We start from the raw sequence: 17788 nt of genomic DNA, 5'->3' as shown, positions 1-17788 counted from the left end.
ACAACCACCCTAGTCGCTTATGGAGAGTCTAATACTGTTTCGGTAAAAGGGATATAGTTCTGTTTAGTTCGGCTTACAACCATGTGGGAGAGGAACCAAAAGAGTGACGTTTTCTACCGAAAATGTCTATACCGGGATTAGGTACTGACAGTTTCCGACTCAACGCGTCAGAAATGAATTTGTTTACAGATGGTATTTAACAGAAGATAATTCTTCTATAAATCGTGGTGCTGATATTGTAACGAGACTGAGCACTCCAAGGTTTGCCGATAGCACATTTTGCGCGGTGAACTACCTCAAAATCTGGTACGCATCTACACTTTACAGCGATATCAATTTTCAAAAGAAAATGTTACATGATGGTGTGTACATTTGAATAGAGCCTGTCTTTCGTGAACCTCATGACCCTCCCACATTCGCGCACGTAGGAACAGCTTTCTTCAGAGGTAGCGATGCGGCAACGGATTCACGAGGGAAGCGGATGCTAGTGTTTAGGCGACAGATGCACTGAAACTCGCGAACGCCAGATTTTGGTGGTTCCGACAGAAGGCATATGGAGCCTGCCTTCTTTTTTTTCATACGTATCCGCAACTCCAGGAGATGCCCATGCACCCCCCGCTACTAGTTGAAAGACATTTTAGCCGGATTGGTCTGTGCGCATCGTATCTTATCTCGCGACGCAAAGTACTTTTCGCTTTTCAAAAGAAATCAAACCGACACCACGAATGTAGCTCATCGGCAGTGGGTCGGTGAGATGCCTAGGATTCAACGATTGCACCACTGTGTAGGGGAGACTGGAAAAGTGGTGATACTGACTGTTACCACTGTCTCGCTGACTTGGAACGAGTGGCACCAATAAGTACCATCTCGATGTGGCGCTTCCTGATTTCAGCCACAAGGGATATTGCGGAGAGCAACCGTAAGGACGAAACGGCAACAAGTCAACAATCTAGAAGACAAAATGGCGAATCCCAGCCAAATATGAGACAGATAATGAAGCTTGAAAGCAGTTGCAAGCACGGACCTGTGGTATACGCACGCAACTGGACAGTGAAAAACCGTTACTGCTGCTAGCTGGTTACACAAACACAGCCGAAGGAGACACAGTTGGGACGCAGAAATGGTATGTTGAGAGATTCAGCGAGATGGGGAAACATAAGACGCAGGAACTTGCGCGAGCAAGTGTTACATAATTATATACTGGACAAGTCTCTTCTAGAAACGGACCCAGAGAAAAAATATTGCCAACCACATGAGGCGATGAATGCACCACTCGCTAGGGATACATGTGGACACATAAAGTTTACAGTAGGGCCGTCCAGATGTTTCATGTTTCACAGATTAGCAGACACACCAGAGGTTGTCCATTTAACGTCACTCTCGGACGACACTGAACATGTGTCTAGGTCAAAGGCCCCCTGGAGCCGTCTGCAATCGACGGGGCACATCGAGCTTCGAGGTGTCGTGATGGTCGAGGTGACGGCTGACGCCGACAACGGAAATGAGCGTGCAAATCGGAGGACCATGAGTCTACCAAAAGTCGGTTACCACACAGAGACACAGAACTGTCAGCATGAAGAACGATTTCAGCCTTCTAGTGGACAATGAGCTCCTTTTCTTTCCAGCCATAGAGGCCCTTGTAAGTACTAAAAATTCTCCGTATCTCTGACATGTACCTTCTGTGCGCGATTTGGACGTCCTGGAGAATAAAAACATTGAGGAGAATCCGTATACCATTTGAGCAGGTTTGAGATGACTTTGCACGACTAGTAAACTCACGCGGGCGGCTTAGAAAGCAAGACAATAACGCCACGTCACTCGGTGAGCTCACGAGGAGTTATCTGCAGCTTCTCACGCGCCATGCGTGGAACCTCACCTCTTGTGTAGGGTCTTCCACCTTTGGCAGACGCAGGCCGCGGCCGATAACATACAGGAGGGGCACTTCGAAAGGAACGGGTAAACCGAAACGACCAAAAAAGAGCAGTAGGGCCACTCGGAAGAACCTGACGGAGCATGTATTCAAGTTTCAGCAGTTCGCCAATCGGAAAGGTTGTGGTCAGAACGATGCGGACGCCGACGTGGAGACAGGAAGAAAGGTACCTTCGTTAATGAATAGCATAAACTAAGTGGATGGGTAGAAACATGCAGACAGATACATCACCACAACGGACGATGCGATAAACAGGTTGGCGCATGTGTGGCAAATAATGTGTACCCAGGGTCAAACGGAGTCACGAGGGTACATCTTCGCCAGGTTTCCTCACAGATATTAGGAAGCAAGTAGTGGAACATAGATTAAATGCCGGGGTAATGGCGTACCGTACCTTGCAAGGGGCTGCAGCTTTGTGCTTGCTTTTACGAGTTTAAACGTCTCCGAGTTTCCAAAGCAATACACTGGCACGACGTCTGATCCTGTCTGTAAGGCAAGTCTCAAAAGGCCTTGGCGGTCTTTCAGAAGCAGATTTTCCTAAAATAAGTAGAGAGGGAAGATGCCGGTGACACAGCAGCATTCAATTCGTCGGAACTCTAAAAGATTGGAACTTCCAAGGATCAGCGCTTACTATATAAATTCCCTCTAAGCTACACCGTTACACAATAACACAATTATTTGATAGCAACGAATGACATGCCAACACCAGAGAGCACGTCTCCAAAACATCTACCCAAACGGCGAGTTCTGGCAGGCTGTCGACACCGTCCGGAAAACGGTTTCACACCATTCATGTGTCGTTGGATGTAAATGTGTTTAGTCGACTGTGTTGCACTTCCTTTCGAGACGCTTGCCAGGACCTACAACCACCAAAGCTGTCCCAGGCACGTGTCGTGGGAATGATCCAGCGAGCTCATGTGGATTTTTCCTTTTCAGCGACTTACAGTCTTCTCATCAACTGTATACATCTCAGCTATGCCACCCGGCGAAATAACAACACTTTGGCCGTCGCGAGTAAGAGTGGTTGTCAGTTCCGCCCTGAGCATAAACGAGCATCTCCAAATTTCCTACAGCACATGTCATCAACACTTCCCTTTCACGTCCCTGGAGGCGCACGATACGAATTCTTCTCTTTCGCAGTACGTGTTACATCCACCCATGAGGATGGGAGTGACCCTACACGAGAAGGAAAAACCTGTTCATCAGCGACTGCGGTCATAATCCCTTCCAGGGGAAGATCGTCCCTGTGGGAGGTTTTGGTAAATTGAACATTTGAGCCATGAGCAGGGAAAGAACGTGAGCCACACAAGTGTCAGCTCCAACCAGCAATTCGCTGATCGCTGCGTTTGGCAGCCAGGGGTCACAGTACTGCGCGTACCAAGAAACGTCTTGAGAACCAATGAGACGGATGATATGACCGTAGACTGGTACGTATTTGACGATCGACGCGACAGCCATAGTGATGTTGCCAAGAAGTGATCCAAATTCTCCTGTGGGCAGAAGCGCCTGGAAACACACAGCGGAAAAAAAGAGATTATCAGCATGGCTGTTCTGGTGGATATGCTACCAACCATGCTGACGTTGCATCTACGGTCGTGCGTATTTCAACAATGCGTAAACCAGTGCTATCACTGTGTACTCTGAGTGAGTCTCCGACGGCTGAGGCCTGCCCTGGACTGTAAGAGCGCTTATCGCGTAGTACAATTTACGGGGCACTTGACACGAAAATGCTCTTTGGGTACATTTTCGGTAAAGGAATGTGTTGAGAAAGCGCTATTTTGGAACTACTTTAAGAAATGACCCCGCGTATACCCGTCTGTAACATTTGTGTGAGGTGATGCTGACAAAACGACAGAGCTCAACAACTCAGTTAGAGGAAATGCAGCGATGCCGTTAGGTCCCGGGACACAACGACGCGTTTGATGTTGACTCAGACGTTTTAAGTTGGTGTTTTGTTTTGTGGACCTGTGCGACGGGGACGATGGCATGAGGGACGGCAGTAAATATGGTCGGTTTGCTCGGTGGAAGACTCTTGGCGTCCTCGACAATTACTGTGGCTCGATGGTAGCGATGCAATAAACGCCACATTTTCCACCTTCTAATGGGTAGATAACGGGGAATCGGACACAAAACCAGGAAAAGTAAAATTGCAAGAAATACCAAACGCTGCCGTTTGGTAATACAGTATCGTCGGTAGATAATGTAGAGCACTGGAGGGACATAGAGGAACCATCCGTTCAGCAAAAACTGCAGAAAAAGAGCCCGCACACGTTCCCCTCTTGTGGAAATAGGATGTGGAAAAAGAGAAGCATAGGCTCGCCAACGAGTTCCCTTCTCTCTCGCGAACAGAAGATGTTGCTGAACTGGCGGGAAGGGTTCCTCAAAGTGAATGCGTGAGAGAACCGTCCAGGCGGCGGTGAGGGATTTTGGGAAAGAGACGTCTGTTTGTTTTCGTTTTTCTTTGGTTGGTGGCGAGTGATGCAGTTTCACCCGAGACGAATTATTTCCTACGTTGCTGATTCTGGCTCCAGGTACCCCAGTGCCTCTCTGAGATCTGTGCCTGTTTGTGGTGTCTGAAACAAGCGGACCTTCCAGAGACGCTGGAGTATGCAAACCTCTATCGTAAGACGAGAAACTCATGCATTCTGCATCAATGACACGGATGTTTTGTAGGAGTGACAAGCGGTGTAACGGCAGAGCTTCACGGGAACGCAAACTCACACTACCCATTTGTTTTCCAGGTTCCCTGAAAAGCACTCCAAAATCAGTGCGTCCTTTGTAAGAACAAGGATGCCTTCGAAGGCGTGACAAGATAGCTTGTGAACTCGAGATGGATACGGAAGTTGCAGAGTCTGACACTCTTGTAAACAGATGTCTCCCTGCTAGCCGGCATTCTGATTTGGTTGAGGCAGGAGCTGTCGGCGAAACAGTTGACATCCTGTGGCGTAAATCACAGTCACTGCAGAACATGCTTCAAAAAATCGAAATCTCGACATACAACCCATGCAGTTTTGACAATGACAGAAAATTCCTGACACACCACAGATACGTGGAAGTGCAAGCACGTATCAGCAGGTCCTCGCAAGTCGTGTATTCTCGAAAACACGTACGGTGAGAACCTTCGATCGCATCACAGTCAACGCACACACGTGGGCTCATTGACAAGATCGGACGCTGATCCCGATCCGACCGAACTCAGCGGCTGCTTAGGACTATTTTCGTTACGTTAACAGCCGAGAAGTGCACCAGATGCGGTCTTTCCTGTTTTTCTGCGCGAAGTTTTGGGACGCCCCAAAATTGCATTTTCTCTCCGAAAATGGGAAGATTACCATAGGCGGGAAAACGCATGCGTATATACACACATGTACATAATATAACCTCCTGTTTACAGACTAGCGCTCATGTAGCTACAACGGAAACCATATAACGTCGTTTGCGGACTCTCTCTGACTCTCAGTTCAGCACAATTATTTCTCAGGGTCTGCTGCAAAACTCGAGCACCCTGACAGGCGGAGAAGAAGGGTGAAGCGGGCCGCAATTACACGCTGAAGTGTTCACATGTACGTGGGCCTGAGATAGTAGACTATAGTGTTGCATATGAGATGGTGACGCTTTTCTCTAGATGCTTTGTACTGCGACGACAAGTTGCCTGAAAAGGCGCAAAGGTGTACACAGAAGTTTTCAGAAATGCATAGTTCCGGGGTGGCAAAGCTGCAGCTTCCGTAGATGCTAGTGTTGGCGCACAGGAAAAAAGATACTCTTACAGTTTGTCGTGCCGGCAAGGTTCCCGTATAATCAGTGTCGTGATGCATCTAAAACATTGTAAATTTATACAGGGAAGCTAAAAGATTGGGAATAAGCATAAAAGGCCAAGTAACAAACATATGCCAGCAATGCCCCAACTGTGTCTTGGCATGATAACGCGTGGTCAACGCACTTGTGCCGAATTCCTTTAGTATGCTGAATGCCGCACTTGCGTTTACACATGAAAACTATCTTCTCAGCTGCAACTCATTGATGGCCTCTTGCAGTCACCCGTGGTTTGCAGGATCTTGGATTCTCTAACCCATGTGTTTCGTTTCGTTCTTCCGTATTGGAACAATTCAACAGTATCTTTTGACGCTGCTTATGTGTCTTCTTTTGTACTTAGATACCAAGGCAGCCTTTTCGTATCGGAAGACAGGCGAGGCCTAATTTGTGGCGCCGTATTCATTGATACTCCTCGTCAGTACCTTTTCTGCCAAAAGACGAAGCGTTTTTCCATTCGCCCCATTTCCGACACAAACTGGTACGCCGTTAAGAAGAATTAGACGAGCTGCAGGAAAGGGGGTTCACAGTGTTCAGGCGAGCGCCCACCGCGGTACAATTCTAAACAAGTGACAATCGCGCTGTCACGAAACCTGATTTTTGTCTTGAGACATCCAGTGAGTCAGCACACGCGCTCAGCATGATAATGGGTGAAAGGTCACAATTTCTAACCTGCTTAATCCATTGAGGTCAGTCACTCACATCGAAATGATGCCACATTTCGATTTAAACATTCTTGTGATTATAAAGCGAGTCAACAACAGCGAGTATAACGTAGACGCCTCGCTCTTTGCTTGGGACTCTTTACAGATGATGTCAAGGCCAGGTAACTCGAGCATTGTACAGGGCCTAGAACTGTTAAGGAGCCATTTCCAATTTGACATAGCACCGTTCAGAACTTGTTCTTTGGAACTTCGCCCCACTCAATACAGGCGCATGACAAACAATTACTACTGTATGACGATATTAATTGGGTGACAAATTGAACCTATGTTAGAAATTCCCTCTGGTGCAGCTTGTCTGTGAACTGCTTTACGTACTTCCCCTTGAATATTTCAACAGGAAAGAACGGGCCTTCAGTATGACATCAATACTGATTTGATCCACGGACACGAAGCACCGGCCTTGATCTTCTCGCCTTGCGAAAACAGGAAGCAAACCGTCAACTGTTTCTTGCACTTTTCGTTCAACAGCAGGAGTCGCAAAACACTGAAGACGCTCCTGCTGTCGATCAAATAGGGGAACGAGTGCGCTGTGCAAATGTTTGGTTTCCTGTCTCGATGTTGGTGGCGCACTTTTCCCTGTTTGGTTTCGATTCAATAACATCACCTTCTACGATCTGTGTACACCGAACCCTCCCTACCCCCTACCGCCCTAAGAGCTGACTGCTTTCCACGATTAGTTCGAGCATATCTACGATGGTATCACTTTTTGGCTGTAAGCAATCCCGAGAAAGTGGTTCAGCGTCAGCAGCAGCCCGTCAGCGTAACTGAGAAAAGGCTACATGATACAGGCTTTCCCTCGGGAAACAGCCGGTTCGTCAATACTGTATTAAATAATTCGATTGTCAGATTTTTGGGAGGCGTCGAGAATAATTTGTCAGGTTGACTATGCGCGTACGAATTCCGGCGCTGTCGTACGAGCGCCCAAAATCTGCGATCATAAGGTAGCTATCTGAACGTCGGAAGATGTTGATGGTCGGGGCTTGACACTGCCGACTAGAAGACTGGCATTGCGTTTTCACTGGAGCGTTGGGGTGACTTCTTGCGTCCGCAAGTGACCGGCGTCGTGTCTCGCCTGTTCCCACGACGATCCCTTTGCCCTCGACTGTATTCTGACACTTCTCTGCAGGACAATACACTGTGGTATGACGATCGCATCTTACACTTTCGCCGTTGCTCAGAGTGGCAGGGGACTCCCTGTTGCTTTCTTATGCGGTCCCGCTTTCACGTGTCCTGATCCGCAAGACGTCGTTTTTTGCCTCTCAAGGTGGCGAAAAGGTGGCTGCAGCCACCACCCCTCTCACCATTCGAGTATCAGCTCGGCTTCAGCTCTTGACGCAGCATTTTGCTCTTTCGATCAAAGGACATCCTTAATCCACCTGACCAATCACAAGGCAAGCCCTGCTTAACTTGCAATCCTCAGCTGCTGAATGAAGTTCGCAGTTTTTACCGTCGCCGTTTCAGCATCCACGCCCGGAGAGAGAAGTGGAGGTGTGTCTCGCTAGATAGGTATGGTTGCGCGAGCCGTACTCCACGGCTTCGGAAGACGCGACAGGCTCCGATGAAATACGAACCCAGAAAAACTGCGAAATACGGGAAGCATCCACCCGAAATGCCCCTTCTTTGAAGTTTCGCCCTATTATCGAGTGATTTGCAGTCCTCGCATTCCGATGTCCCTGTTTCTTGGAGAAGCTATTTTCTCTGGCATACACACCAGGCCCTTGAGGACGGAGAGGGACGCGGCCCCCGCGACGCCCACATCTATGTTCACCTCTGTTCTATTCCCGAAGGCGTATGAAGCAATATTCTGGACCAAAGACCAAACCATGCGAAATTCTCCGGAAAATCCGCAAATGCGTTAGAGCTCACGGGAGCAGCTCTATTAGCAGATTCCGATACCTACAACACCGCGATTCGCATGCACGAGACCTTTGTTCAGGATCTTTCTCCGGCACCCCCCCCGTCCCCGCCCCCCTGTCTTGTGAGTCTGATGTGCCTCAGAGCATTCCAGAAAACTACCATAAAAACGCATCTACAGAGTACACACCAGACAAAAGCTATTCGTTTTCATAGGCTATCGCAGCCCTTCCCAGTGATACAGCGAAGGGAACTGCTTAGTGCGGCGGAACGTACGCACATTCCTTGGCGTCTTCGCGTCTGTGGTCATACCGGCGTCTTTTCCTAGTAAACTACAGGGTCATGCAGAAACTCCAGAAAAGAGAGATTGCAGCTGTTTTTCGCCCCTTGAGATACAGATCTCGTGGTTTCATGTACTTGAACTTTTGGTGTACGTTTTACTGGATGCCCCGAGTAGACGGCTAGATGATCGGGCATTTTCGATAGCCGTTTGAGCAACTTCGACGTCGTTGGTCTTGTCCTTGCTACATCAGGTTCATGCAGATCAGACGCGCTGCCAGCACATTCTGATGACTGATTCGTGTGTTACGTAAACTAAAATATCGCCGCTAAATCTCTTTTGGATGCAGCTGCCTTGGCGAGCAGCAGGTCCCTGCTCAGAATCTGCGTGTTGATCCCCAGCAGCACTGCCATAGGTGGGATGAGGACCACGTTGTAAGCCTGTTAGTTTCACATGCGTTGATTCTTACATTTAATCGATTCGCGCATATTTCTCTATGCTTCCCGATTATATCCTGATTTACACCTGTTCGGGTTTATCGCCCGCATGTCTGCGCACGACGCGATCGAGTAAACGTGCAAGCAGCGTCAGCTTATCGTCTTTTGTATGACGTTGGTTTGTCCAGGATCAAGCTGCCATAGGTTCAGCCCATACAAGCTTGCCAACAAGAATTATCCACTACCAGCATCGCTTGTTCTATTCGGAACGCCATCGATCTGCCTGACCTTTCTCCCCAAGGTAGCCGGAGCCCGCCCCCCCCCTCCCTTCCCAACCTTCTACGCATGGACGACGCTCCACCAAATCCCATATGTCGTAACATTTCCTTATCGTTCCGGATGTGCAATTGCTGGCAGGTGCTTTTGATATAGTTTCTTTCAAGGGGGATCTGGACTTCTCAGTGGTTTCTCACAGAGGGGAGACGTCCACCTCGTTTGAAGCCAACGTGAAAGTGCCGAACTCTTAGGGGGTGGTCACACCTGTATCATTAGCCAAAGGGAACTTCACCTCCCCGCACTTTATGCCAACGATCGGATGCTTTTAGATAAGTCGCTCCAGGTGCGATATCTTGTGGACTTACGGGGTCTTCCCAGCCCCGAGAACTGGCGCCTGAGCAAGTCGTTCGCTAGTGCCGTTTCTCGCGCGGTGGTTTCTTCTCTGTATTCGGCAGCTCAGAGATCGCTGATCCTGGGCACTTTCGTCACACTCAACCACTGTCTCCTTTCGCCGGTAGTCCCTAGTGAGCATGGCAGACCTGGGTCCAGCAGTTGTCACAACGACGGCGCCGGCCATTCTGGGCGGCTACACGGGATCGGCGTTTGACTTAACCGCTTCGCCTAGGCCGGGAGGCTATCTGTCGTCTTGTCACCCCCACATTCGAAATGGGAATCCGCGGATGCGTGTCACCGAGGCGTCTGCTCCCACCGGTGCCTCTTCTAAGACTCTCGGCACCGCACAAAGTCTTCCCGGACTCCACGAGCAACCAGCGATGCCTCTTCCCGGAAGCTTACCGACTGGTACGTCTTTACTTCCAATGGGGTCGCTGTCGCCGTTCCCCTTCCAGTCTTACTCAAATGAGGCCTTCACGCCTTCTCCACCTTACACTTCGAATGACCTGCAAAGTGCCGCCTACCGGTGGTCGGCAACATGTGCTTCTGCTCCACCCTCACACGCCCTCTTTGGCACATGCGAGGGAGCCAGCACCCTCGCGAGAGGCGGAATGACGAGGAGGACGTCGACAACCATGGCGGCATCCAACGCGAGCAGCACGAGCGCACCAGCGGGCCTTTGGAGAACGGGGACAACAGCCGGAACTGTGACAGAACTTCAGGGCGGAACCGGCAGCATCAGCAGCAATGGCAACCACGCGCTTCTCCAAGACCCATCGTCGAATCCTGAGGTGGCCGTGTGCGTAGCCGCGCCCGGAGGCATGAGCGCAAAAGCTTCAGCAGCATCAGCGCCACGCGTCTCTAGCAAGACATGCACCAATAGTGTGGACAAAGGAACTTGCTCGGAACGACTGACCGCGGAAAGGACTTCTTCCGTCGTCAGACAGATCCAGGACATTCGCCACCACTACACTATGGGTCGAAAGCTGGGCTCTGGCTACACTGCAAGTGTTTATGAGGCCAAGTGTCTCGCCACCCAACAAGTTGTCGCCATCAAGGATGTCGACAAAAGCCGACAGAGGTGAGCACATCTCGAGGACGATTTTGACCAGCGAGAAAAGTGATTGGAAGGCGCCGGGTGGAACTTGCAACACTTAGTTGCCCGTCGTTTCCATATACGAACGTGAGAATAACTTTAAGTGTGCAGATGTGTAACTCTAGAGGCATCCGAATCATCTATGGAATATCTAGATTTTCTTCAAGTGGGAGGGAAGATGCTGGGTTATTGTATGCGGCGTCTGACCAACTCTTTTTGACGGCTTGTGCCATCATGTTCCTTGGGGAAATCCACGTCGCTTCGTTCTAGTAAGCACCTAACAAAAAGCGTGAATTTTGTAACGACAAAATTATCCTCACTGATCTCAAGGACGCATGTGCCTGTTGAGATTTTTTATTTGCTCTCATCAGGCTGATCGCGTGCGACTCCTACTACCGTGCCGTCTACGAGAAGCTTGCCAAGTTACCCCCTCATCGTCACCTTCTGCTCCCTCCGATTGCACTTCTGGAAACAGAGACACATTTCTATATTGTGAGCATCGAACCGGCTTTTCTGAAGGTGTCAGTGCACTAACAGAAAACGTTTAGTTGCCGTCAATCTACCTGCGGGGCTGGGGACTTAGAGAGGCCCCCATGTCCTTGAGAGTTCAGCGTTTTCATGCGGGGCTGTTAACCGCAAGATCGACGGATTCAGCTGCTCAGGGATATGCCTGTCGCAAGGGACCTGGTTACATGCAGAGCTCTACAGGGCGAAGTGGAGAGAACAACACGCTCAGACAAGAAGAGCTGTGTCTCTTGGCATCAAACGGCCCTACTGTCACCATTCTGAACCTGGCATTGCCTGTTTTGCGGGTCATTTCTTGCTCTGTAGGTCATGGAGAGATGTCACGGGAGCGACATGGTAGAGTATGTACTGAAACATCCTCCAGCTGGGATCAGCTCATCAGCGTGCAAGCGCCTCCTGCAGCAGCTCCTTCTGGCAGTGCATGCCCTTCACAGCCACAATGTAAGAAGAAACGAAATGGGTCACTTTCGTGATCATCTGCCAGCTAGCGGATAAATCCCCGTGGTAGACGAGCGACTCGCACACCAACACGCATCGCAAAAAAAAAACATTGGTTCTTAACTTGTGGAGTGACCTACCTCGTCGCGTCTCCGCGTTCCCGCGCTGGGTCTGTGACCCGATCGTCAAACTACAGCCATCTAGCGTTTTGATAAGACTGTTCGCTGCGAGTCAGACTATGTTAGCTGAACTCACCGGAGATTCTTGGTGAGTCTTGGTGATTTCCGTGAGGTGAGGACACCAAAGCGTGGTCGTGTTCTGGGACGAAAAGCTTAACTCTGGCTATTGTTCTTCTGGATGCATCGAATCGCTGCGGCTTCGCTTACGGCAGTGTGAGTCTGCGCGCCCACTCCTTGTCGAATGCCTGCTTTTCGCTTCTCCAGGTTCTTCACCGAGATATCAAGCTCGACAACATCATGTTTCGTTATCCTTACACGGACTCACAGCAGTCCAGAAATCGCACCTGCAACTCTAGCCTAGGCAGCGAGGTGGCGCTGATCGATTTTGACATGTGTCTCCTGCTAGACCGTCCTGGCCCTCCTAAACCTCTCACGAACGCCAACGAGATATCTGTTGTGGGCACGCGGGAGTACATGGTAAGAAAATTTCGGTTTCACTGGATCTAGGGGAAATATGAGGCAATCCATCTTCTCAGAACGCACGTAGTTGACTAGGGAATCTAACAGACAGGATATAGTACTTTCCTAACTTCAATAGTCACTGTACCGGACGCATTCGGCATAATCCATGACACCGGAGAAAGGAAGCGAATAAAAAACGGAGACACATTTCCTCTAAATCCCTGTTTGAACTGGTTTGCTGCATGATCAACCTGATGTCCGCAATTGTGCCGGTGCTTTGAGACGAATCAGTGACTATCCTTGCAACGAGCACGACCTGTCCTCCGTTTACATCAGGCATCCCCAAGTGCGCATCGCCTGCAGGTTCTTTGATCGTTATAACATGGTGTACCTCTTCCGCGAGGTAGATGTGCTGATATTCTCAAAAAGCAGAGTTCTTCCAAGTCTTTCTGAAATTATTAGTTCGAAAAATAGCAACTCTTCACAGTTGAGTCATATAAGTCTTTCCAGTAATTTTTTCCATGGAACGCGTGCACACTTGTCCGGGCGACTGTGCATGGCTTTTACCGCTGGTGGACGTTTTTCTTGTTCCTGTTTCATGTGCCTAAAGGCGCCTGAGTGCTACAAAGGGAACTACAGCACGGCGTCTGACATGTGGAGCATCGGTGTTATTCTCTACGTTTTGATCGACGGCCACTTCCCGTTCGACGTCAACAACTGCACAAAGAAACAGAGTGGCAGCGGGGCCAAGCAGGGTGCCGCAAACGGCACAGACAAGTCAGGAAGCAGCAGTCGAGATATCCGACGCCGACTACGCCAGGGGGTGCGTTTTGAGCAGCGGATCAAGGACCGCCATCCTCTGGCGGTTGACCTCATTCAGCGTCTCTTGACCTACGACCCGATTCAGCGTTTAGGCACAGGTAAACTCGCAACACACATTGTGCCTGTGTGGGAACTGTCGTCGACTGGATGTCAGGAAGGAAGCGTCTGAAATAAATAACCGAGTTCCCGATGCACAAAGGGGCCACACTCGTTCTACGATTTGCACCTTTTTGGCTCCACAGTTTAGATCACTCGGACTGAACCCAGAATCCAGAGGCCCGTTTGGCCTCTGGATCCTCATCTACGTTGTGTCCTTGTCGTATCAAGTCGTGCATATTTGCCTGGAAACAAGCTACCGACCTTTACGTTTTCCATTTAGGAGATCTGTCATCGGAAAGTGGTCGCGCAAGGGTGATCTGGTGTTGGTGGCAGCCGAGACTGAGGGCAGCAGGAGGTCTAGCTCACAGCAGAGAGACGTTGTGAAACGGTAGAAGAGGAGGAGGATGCGCATTCGCAGCACCATCTGTGAAGACGGCCTCTATAATGGAGGGCATTTTCCCTGTATGACACACCCAAACATGGGCATCCTCTAATTTCGTTTCTTGCGATTCGATGTGTGTGTCGCAGCGTACGAGGCCCTCTGTCACCCCTGGTTGACGGGGATTGCTCCTCCGATGCCTCGAGTGGACGTGGGCAGTCTCCCAGCTCTTTCGAACGCTCTCCCCACTTGGCAGTTTGTTCCTTCGTCGGACCAAGCGGTGTCCTGCTACAGTCTACCCCAGCAACTCGGACGCAATGAGGCAGCGCGCATGCAGCAAGGGTGGCCGGGCGCAGGCGGCCCTGGAGCTGCAGTCTCTGTCTCTGCGGGAGTGCCGGAAAGGACCCCTGAAGGCGCCTTGGTCGTTCGTCCAGGCGGGCCCAGTGGACCCGTCGAAAACCGTCTTGGGGAGAGGGGAGAGAGTGCAACTTCGAATCGGAGCGCCAACGCGGCAGGACACAGTCAGGGAGTTTCTCACAGCGCAAGAGCCACGCCGATGGGAGTGGCGCCATCGGCGGCAGAGGATTGTCTGGGAGAGAACTCGTCAGCGGTTGCAGGAAACGCAGCTGGAAGCTCCGCGCGAGGTCGAGTAACCACGGTTCAGCAGAAACAGCTGGCGACTACCGCAATGCGCCTCAGCAGTCAAGCGCAAATCTCTTTCTTAGCTGCTTCTCTGGGTCTCGGTCGAGACAATGCGGAACACTCATCCCCGATGTTTCTCGCTGAGAGCGCCTCTAGCGGTGAGTCCGGTGACTTGGACGCTTTTCTTCGTTTTGATAGGCTGCACGCAGACACTTGGTTGATAGGGAACCTAAGATACTGCCCATGTGTCCAGCTGTAAGACATAGACAACCAGAGTCTGTATGGTTGTTAAGCGCCATGTGTCTCATCCATTCGAGAATGTTCAGAGGCGACATTTTCTTCCGTAGTCACGTTTCCCCCTTTTTCAGAGAAACGGATATTGCATGCAACACTGCTATGCTTGCCACGTCCTGGCATTCGTTAGACAGCCCAATCGGAATGTTAACTCTTGAAATCTTGTGACAACAGAGAGACCCGCTCCTGTGGGCGTTTCGCTGAAACTCTTGGATCTTTATCGTGGGGGAAGCTGATCGTTTTGTGTCGTTGATGAGCAGTGGGAGGGCTTCTCTCACGATCACGGAGAATACTTCTTTTGCCAACTCAGGTGCTGTCTGAGGCTCCTGATCATGTCTATGTGCTTGACCGTGACTGGGGTCCGCCTCTATTTTACTCACTCGTTCTGAGTTTCTCCTCGTCTGAGGCTTCTTAAGTTCGCCTGTACATAAAGTCGTGAGTCACCTTCCCTGAAGCCCTCGGTTGCTTGCGTGTTTTGTGGTATGCCTGTTCTTTTCTTCCAGAGATGCTTGCAGAATATACGAATTCGGTGTCTGGCACTGGACGGCATGACGGTCCCCCTCCGACAGAGTGGGCTTCGCATGCTACCTCCGCGTCGCAGCGATTTCCTCACGGCGAAAATTTCCCGTACACGACTTTGCCTCTGACAAATGACTCGAGATGTCGGGAAGCGCCCGATGTGTCTGCTACCGCTTCTGCCCTGAGTTTCTTCCCGCCAAAATCTGCGACCTCCTCGCGACAGTCTGAGCGCGATGCTCATGCCGTTGCCCACCCGCAACAAATGAGAAGTGTCGGAGGGCCTCAAATGCTAGGTGGAGCAGGGCAACAAGATATGCGGCTCATCTTCCCAGGTCTTGCAGATGATTCCAGCATGTTCCTCACGGCCGCGTCCACATCAAAAGGGTAAGCTGGAGAACTGTGAGAAGGACAGAATTCTGAGATCCCAGAGTCGTGTTTAGGGCTAGGCTCACTGGAGACTCAGGTAGCCAGTGAATCCGAGTGAAAGTGTTTCTGAACAATGCACGCGTGGGCTAGAAAGGGCCGGAACAACGAGCTGACCGAATACGTTTGAGGCGACAGTTCCTAGATGTCTTGATGGCACCATGTGGTCCTTTATCTGGATAAAAACTTGCTTTGCCATCTGCGCTGATTTTTTTCCAGACCGGAGACGACTGAGACGCCCGGTTCCTCCGACTTTATGTCTTCCCCCGAGGCCTCGTCATCGGCTTATTTCGCCTCGCGGGCAGGACGAAGCGTACCTGTGGTACAACACATCTCGCTGAGAAATCAAACTCCATCGGGGGACTCCACGAGTGCAAGTGCGACCGACGTCACGTCTTCTCCGCATTTCTTCAGTTCTTCACAATCGACATTGGGGCTGTTGCAAGGCGAAACAGCTGCGGGACTGGCGAGCAGTCGAAGCGCGTGGCGCAAAACCGCCACCACTCCGCAGACCAATAGTGCAGACCAAGGTGTATGTACGCGCGAAGGAGTGTTGGATGCGGGCCAGCCCGGACTCGAAAGCGCGCTAAAATCGTTCATGACAAAGGCGCAGTGGCAGGGTCACGCGTCTGTCGGACGCCTCATGAAAGTGAATGCGCAGAAGCGCGACCCACAGGTGAAGGGAGGGAATATGAGTGGCATTCCGTCACTGAACTATCTGCAGGGTCACGTTGTTGGTTGCCATCTCCAGCCGGCTCAGCAGACAGCGGAGAAGATGGCCGGCGGCGCCCGGCTCATGTCGACACAGCAGCCCCCGGAAGCCGTGGAAGGGGTCTGAGGGCGAAGTTTTAGCATGCTGCTAATTCCGGCGGTATTTTGCTGATGGGATGCCTCGCATCCAAATTGGCGTTCGCGATCAGCATGTACAGTATCTCGGCGAATATGTACGAGGTGTGCTATTGGCGCTAACTGCCTAGCGGGTGCCTCGTGCTGGACTCGCAGAGGGTGTGCCTGCAAGGGCAATGCACGGGCTGCGGGGACAGCGAAACGAACTGTGTCGCTTTTCTTCAGCATTTCTCCCTGTAGATTAGGGGATCGCATCGATGTCTTGTTTGATGCCAAGGGTGAGCGGTCGTAATGGAGGACGAAGTGTCTCCTAACTTTTGAAGCAACCCGTCTAAAAGGGAGTGGAGAACCGCGTTTACAGCTTCTGAAAAAAGGTTGTGCAGCTGCGCTTCGCCCGGAGACAGGATGCTTGGCGGCTCTGCACCGGACCTTCACGCGTTTTGTTGTCTCGCCAACTTTGGAGTGTGTGAAGGAACCGGTAAATGGTGCAGTGTAGCAGGACGGGGGCATTCTTGGGAGGATGGCTGAGGCATCTTGCAGTGAACATAGCACTGCTTGCGTTTTCTAAGGAACGAAGGGAGGAAACCACTCTTACACCAGCGGCTTTGTGAGGCATCGTCTCGGACATGGCGCTGGCAGGGCAAGGCCCCTGAGGGATGGTCCCGCCGCTTGGATATGGTCCAAGTTTGCGGGACAGACATAACCAGATGTGTGGTCTGGTTGTTTTTGTGCCACTGACAGTCAGAGGCATTCAATGCGTATCAAGGGAAAGTCGCAGCCAACGCGTTGTGAATCTTGTCATTTCCGAATCGTGGGTGTCGCTAGTTGTGTGCGTGCTGTCTCAATCGGTGTGCTTCAGAGGGAAGGGGAGAATTGTTTCTTTCTCCCCATTTTTTGACTGCGTGTCGCCATTGGCGAGCGTCCTCTTCTTCGTGAAATTGAAACGGTATGAGATCTAAACTTGTTGGTGCCGTGTGAGTCCCAGCTCAAAACTGCTTATCAAAGATTCGCCCCAGATCAGTAAGAGCTACAAAGTCAAGTGGCCTGACTTTCAGTTCCCAACCGTTAGATGTAGGAACCAATTCCCACCTGCAGCGTCAGTTTCGACCAGCGGTTATAGTCCACGCTTGACCACTCGACGAATTGTTAGCGGCAAAATAGAGGGTGTGCCCGTGTGCAGACTTTTTACGCGTTTCCATCGTAGATACCTATTCAGACAAACACTATTGTGTATTCAACCCAGGCACGAAGTCCTTCCGTCCTTCCTCAACCGCAGTTCCTATATACATATATATGTACGCGTTTTACAGAGCAGAACCTGAAAGGGTACACTGTTTCAAGCCACTGGATTCCTATTAACTC

General features: G+C 50.7%; 2 protein-coding genes across 2 annotated transcripts; one reads left to right on the top strand and one right to left on the bottom strand.

The window, feature by feature from the left end:
- Positions 1 to 345: 345 nt before the first annotated feature.
- On the bottom strand, positions 346 to 5097 carry TGME49_275600 (diacylglycerol acyltransferase). Its single transcript, XM_018781728.1, has 6 exons — positions 3896 to 5097; positions 3309 to 3436; positions 2875 to 2968; positions 2325 to 2467; positions 1877 to 2003; positions 346 to 1699 (listed from the first exon to the last, which is right to left on the bottom strand). Exons 1-6 carry the CDS (start codon positions 4898 to 4900, stop codon positions 1595 to 1597), a joined length of 1602 nt encoding a protein of 533 aa, XP_018638224.1. The 5' UTR covers positions 4901 to 5097; the 3' UTR covers positions 346 to 1594.
- A 2513-nt stretch (positions 5098 to 7610) lies between these two features.
- Positions 7611 to 17438, top strand: TGME49_275610 (protein kinase, other). Its single transcript, XM_002371547.2, has 8 exons — positions 7611 to 10783; positions 11170 to 11290; positions 11630 to 11764; positions 12205 to 12417; positions 13013 to 13322; positions 13852 to 14502; positions 15142 to 15541; positions 15800 to 17438. The coding sequence occupies exons 1-8, from the start codon at positions 9840 to 9842 to the stop codon at positions 16416 to 16418; spliced, it is 3393 nt and encodes a 1130-aa protein (XP_002371588.1). The 5' UTR covers positions 7611 to 9839; the 3' UTR covers positions 16419 to 17438.
- Positions 17439 to 17788: the final 350 nt, after the last annotated feature.

The sequence above is a fragment of the Toxoplasma gondii genome, chromosome III (assembly GCF_000006565.2).
Source record: "Toxoplasma gondii ME49 chromosome III, whole genome shotgun sequence".
NCBI classification, from domain to species: Eukaryota; Apicomplexa; class Conoidasida; order Eucoccidiorida; family Sarcocystidae; genus Toxoplasma; species Toxoplasma gondii.
Note: the sequence above shows the minus strand (reverse complement) of the source record. Positions and strands in the feature narration are given on the sequence as shown.

Coding starts and splice junctions, on each gene's coding strand:
- TGME49_275600 (XM_018781728.1), bottom strand. CDS start 4,900: ATGTTCTGCAGTGACTGTGATTTACGCCACAGGATGTCAACTGTTTCG. Junction 3,437..3,895: donor CCATCGTCCCCGTCGCACAG/GTCCACAAAACA, acceptor GTGTGTTTCCAG/GCGCTTCTGCCCACAGGAGA. Junction 2,468..2,874: donor ATACAGTTGATGAGAAGACT/GTAAGTCGCTGA, acceptor TACTTATTTTAG/GAAAATCTGCTTCTGAAAGA.
- TGME49_275610 (XM_002371547.2), top strand. CDS start 9,840: ATGGCAGACCTGGGTCCAGCAGTTGTCACAACGACGGCGCCGGCCATT. Junction 12,418..13,012: donor TGGGCACGCGGGAGTACATG/GTAAGAAAATTT, acceptor ATGTGCCTAAAG/GCGCCTGAGTGCTACAAAGG. Junction 15,542..15,799: donor GCCGCGTCCACATCAAAAGG/GTAAGCTGGAGA, acceptor ATTTTTTTCCAG/ACCGGAGACGACTGAGACGC.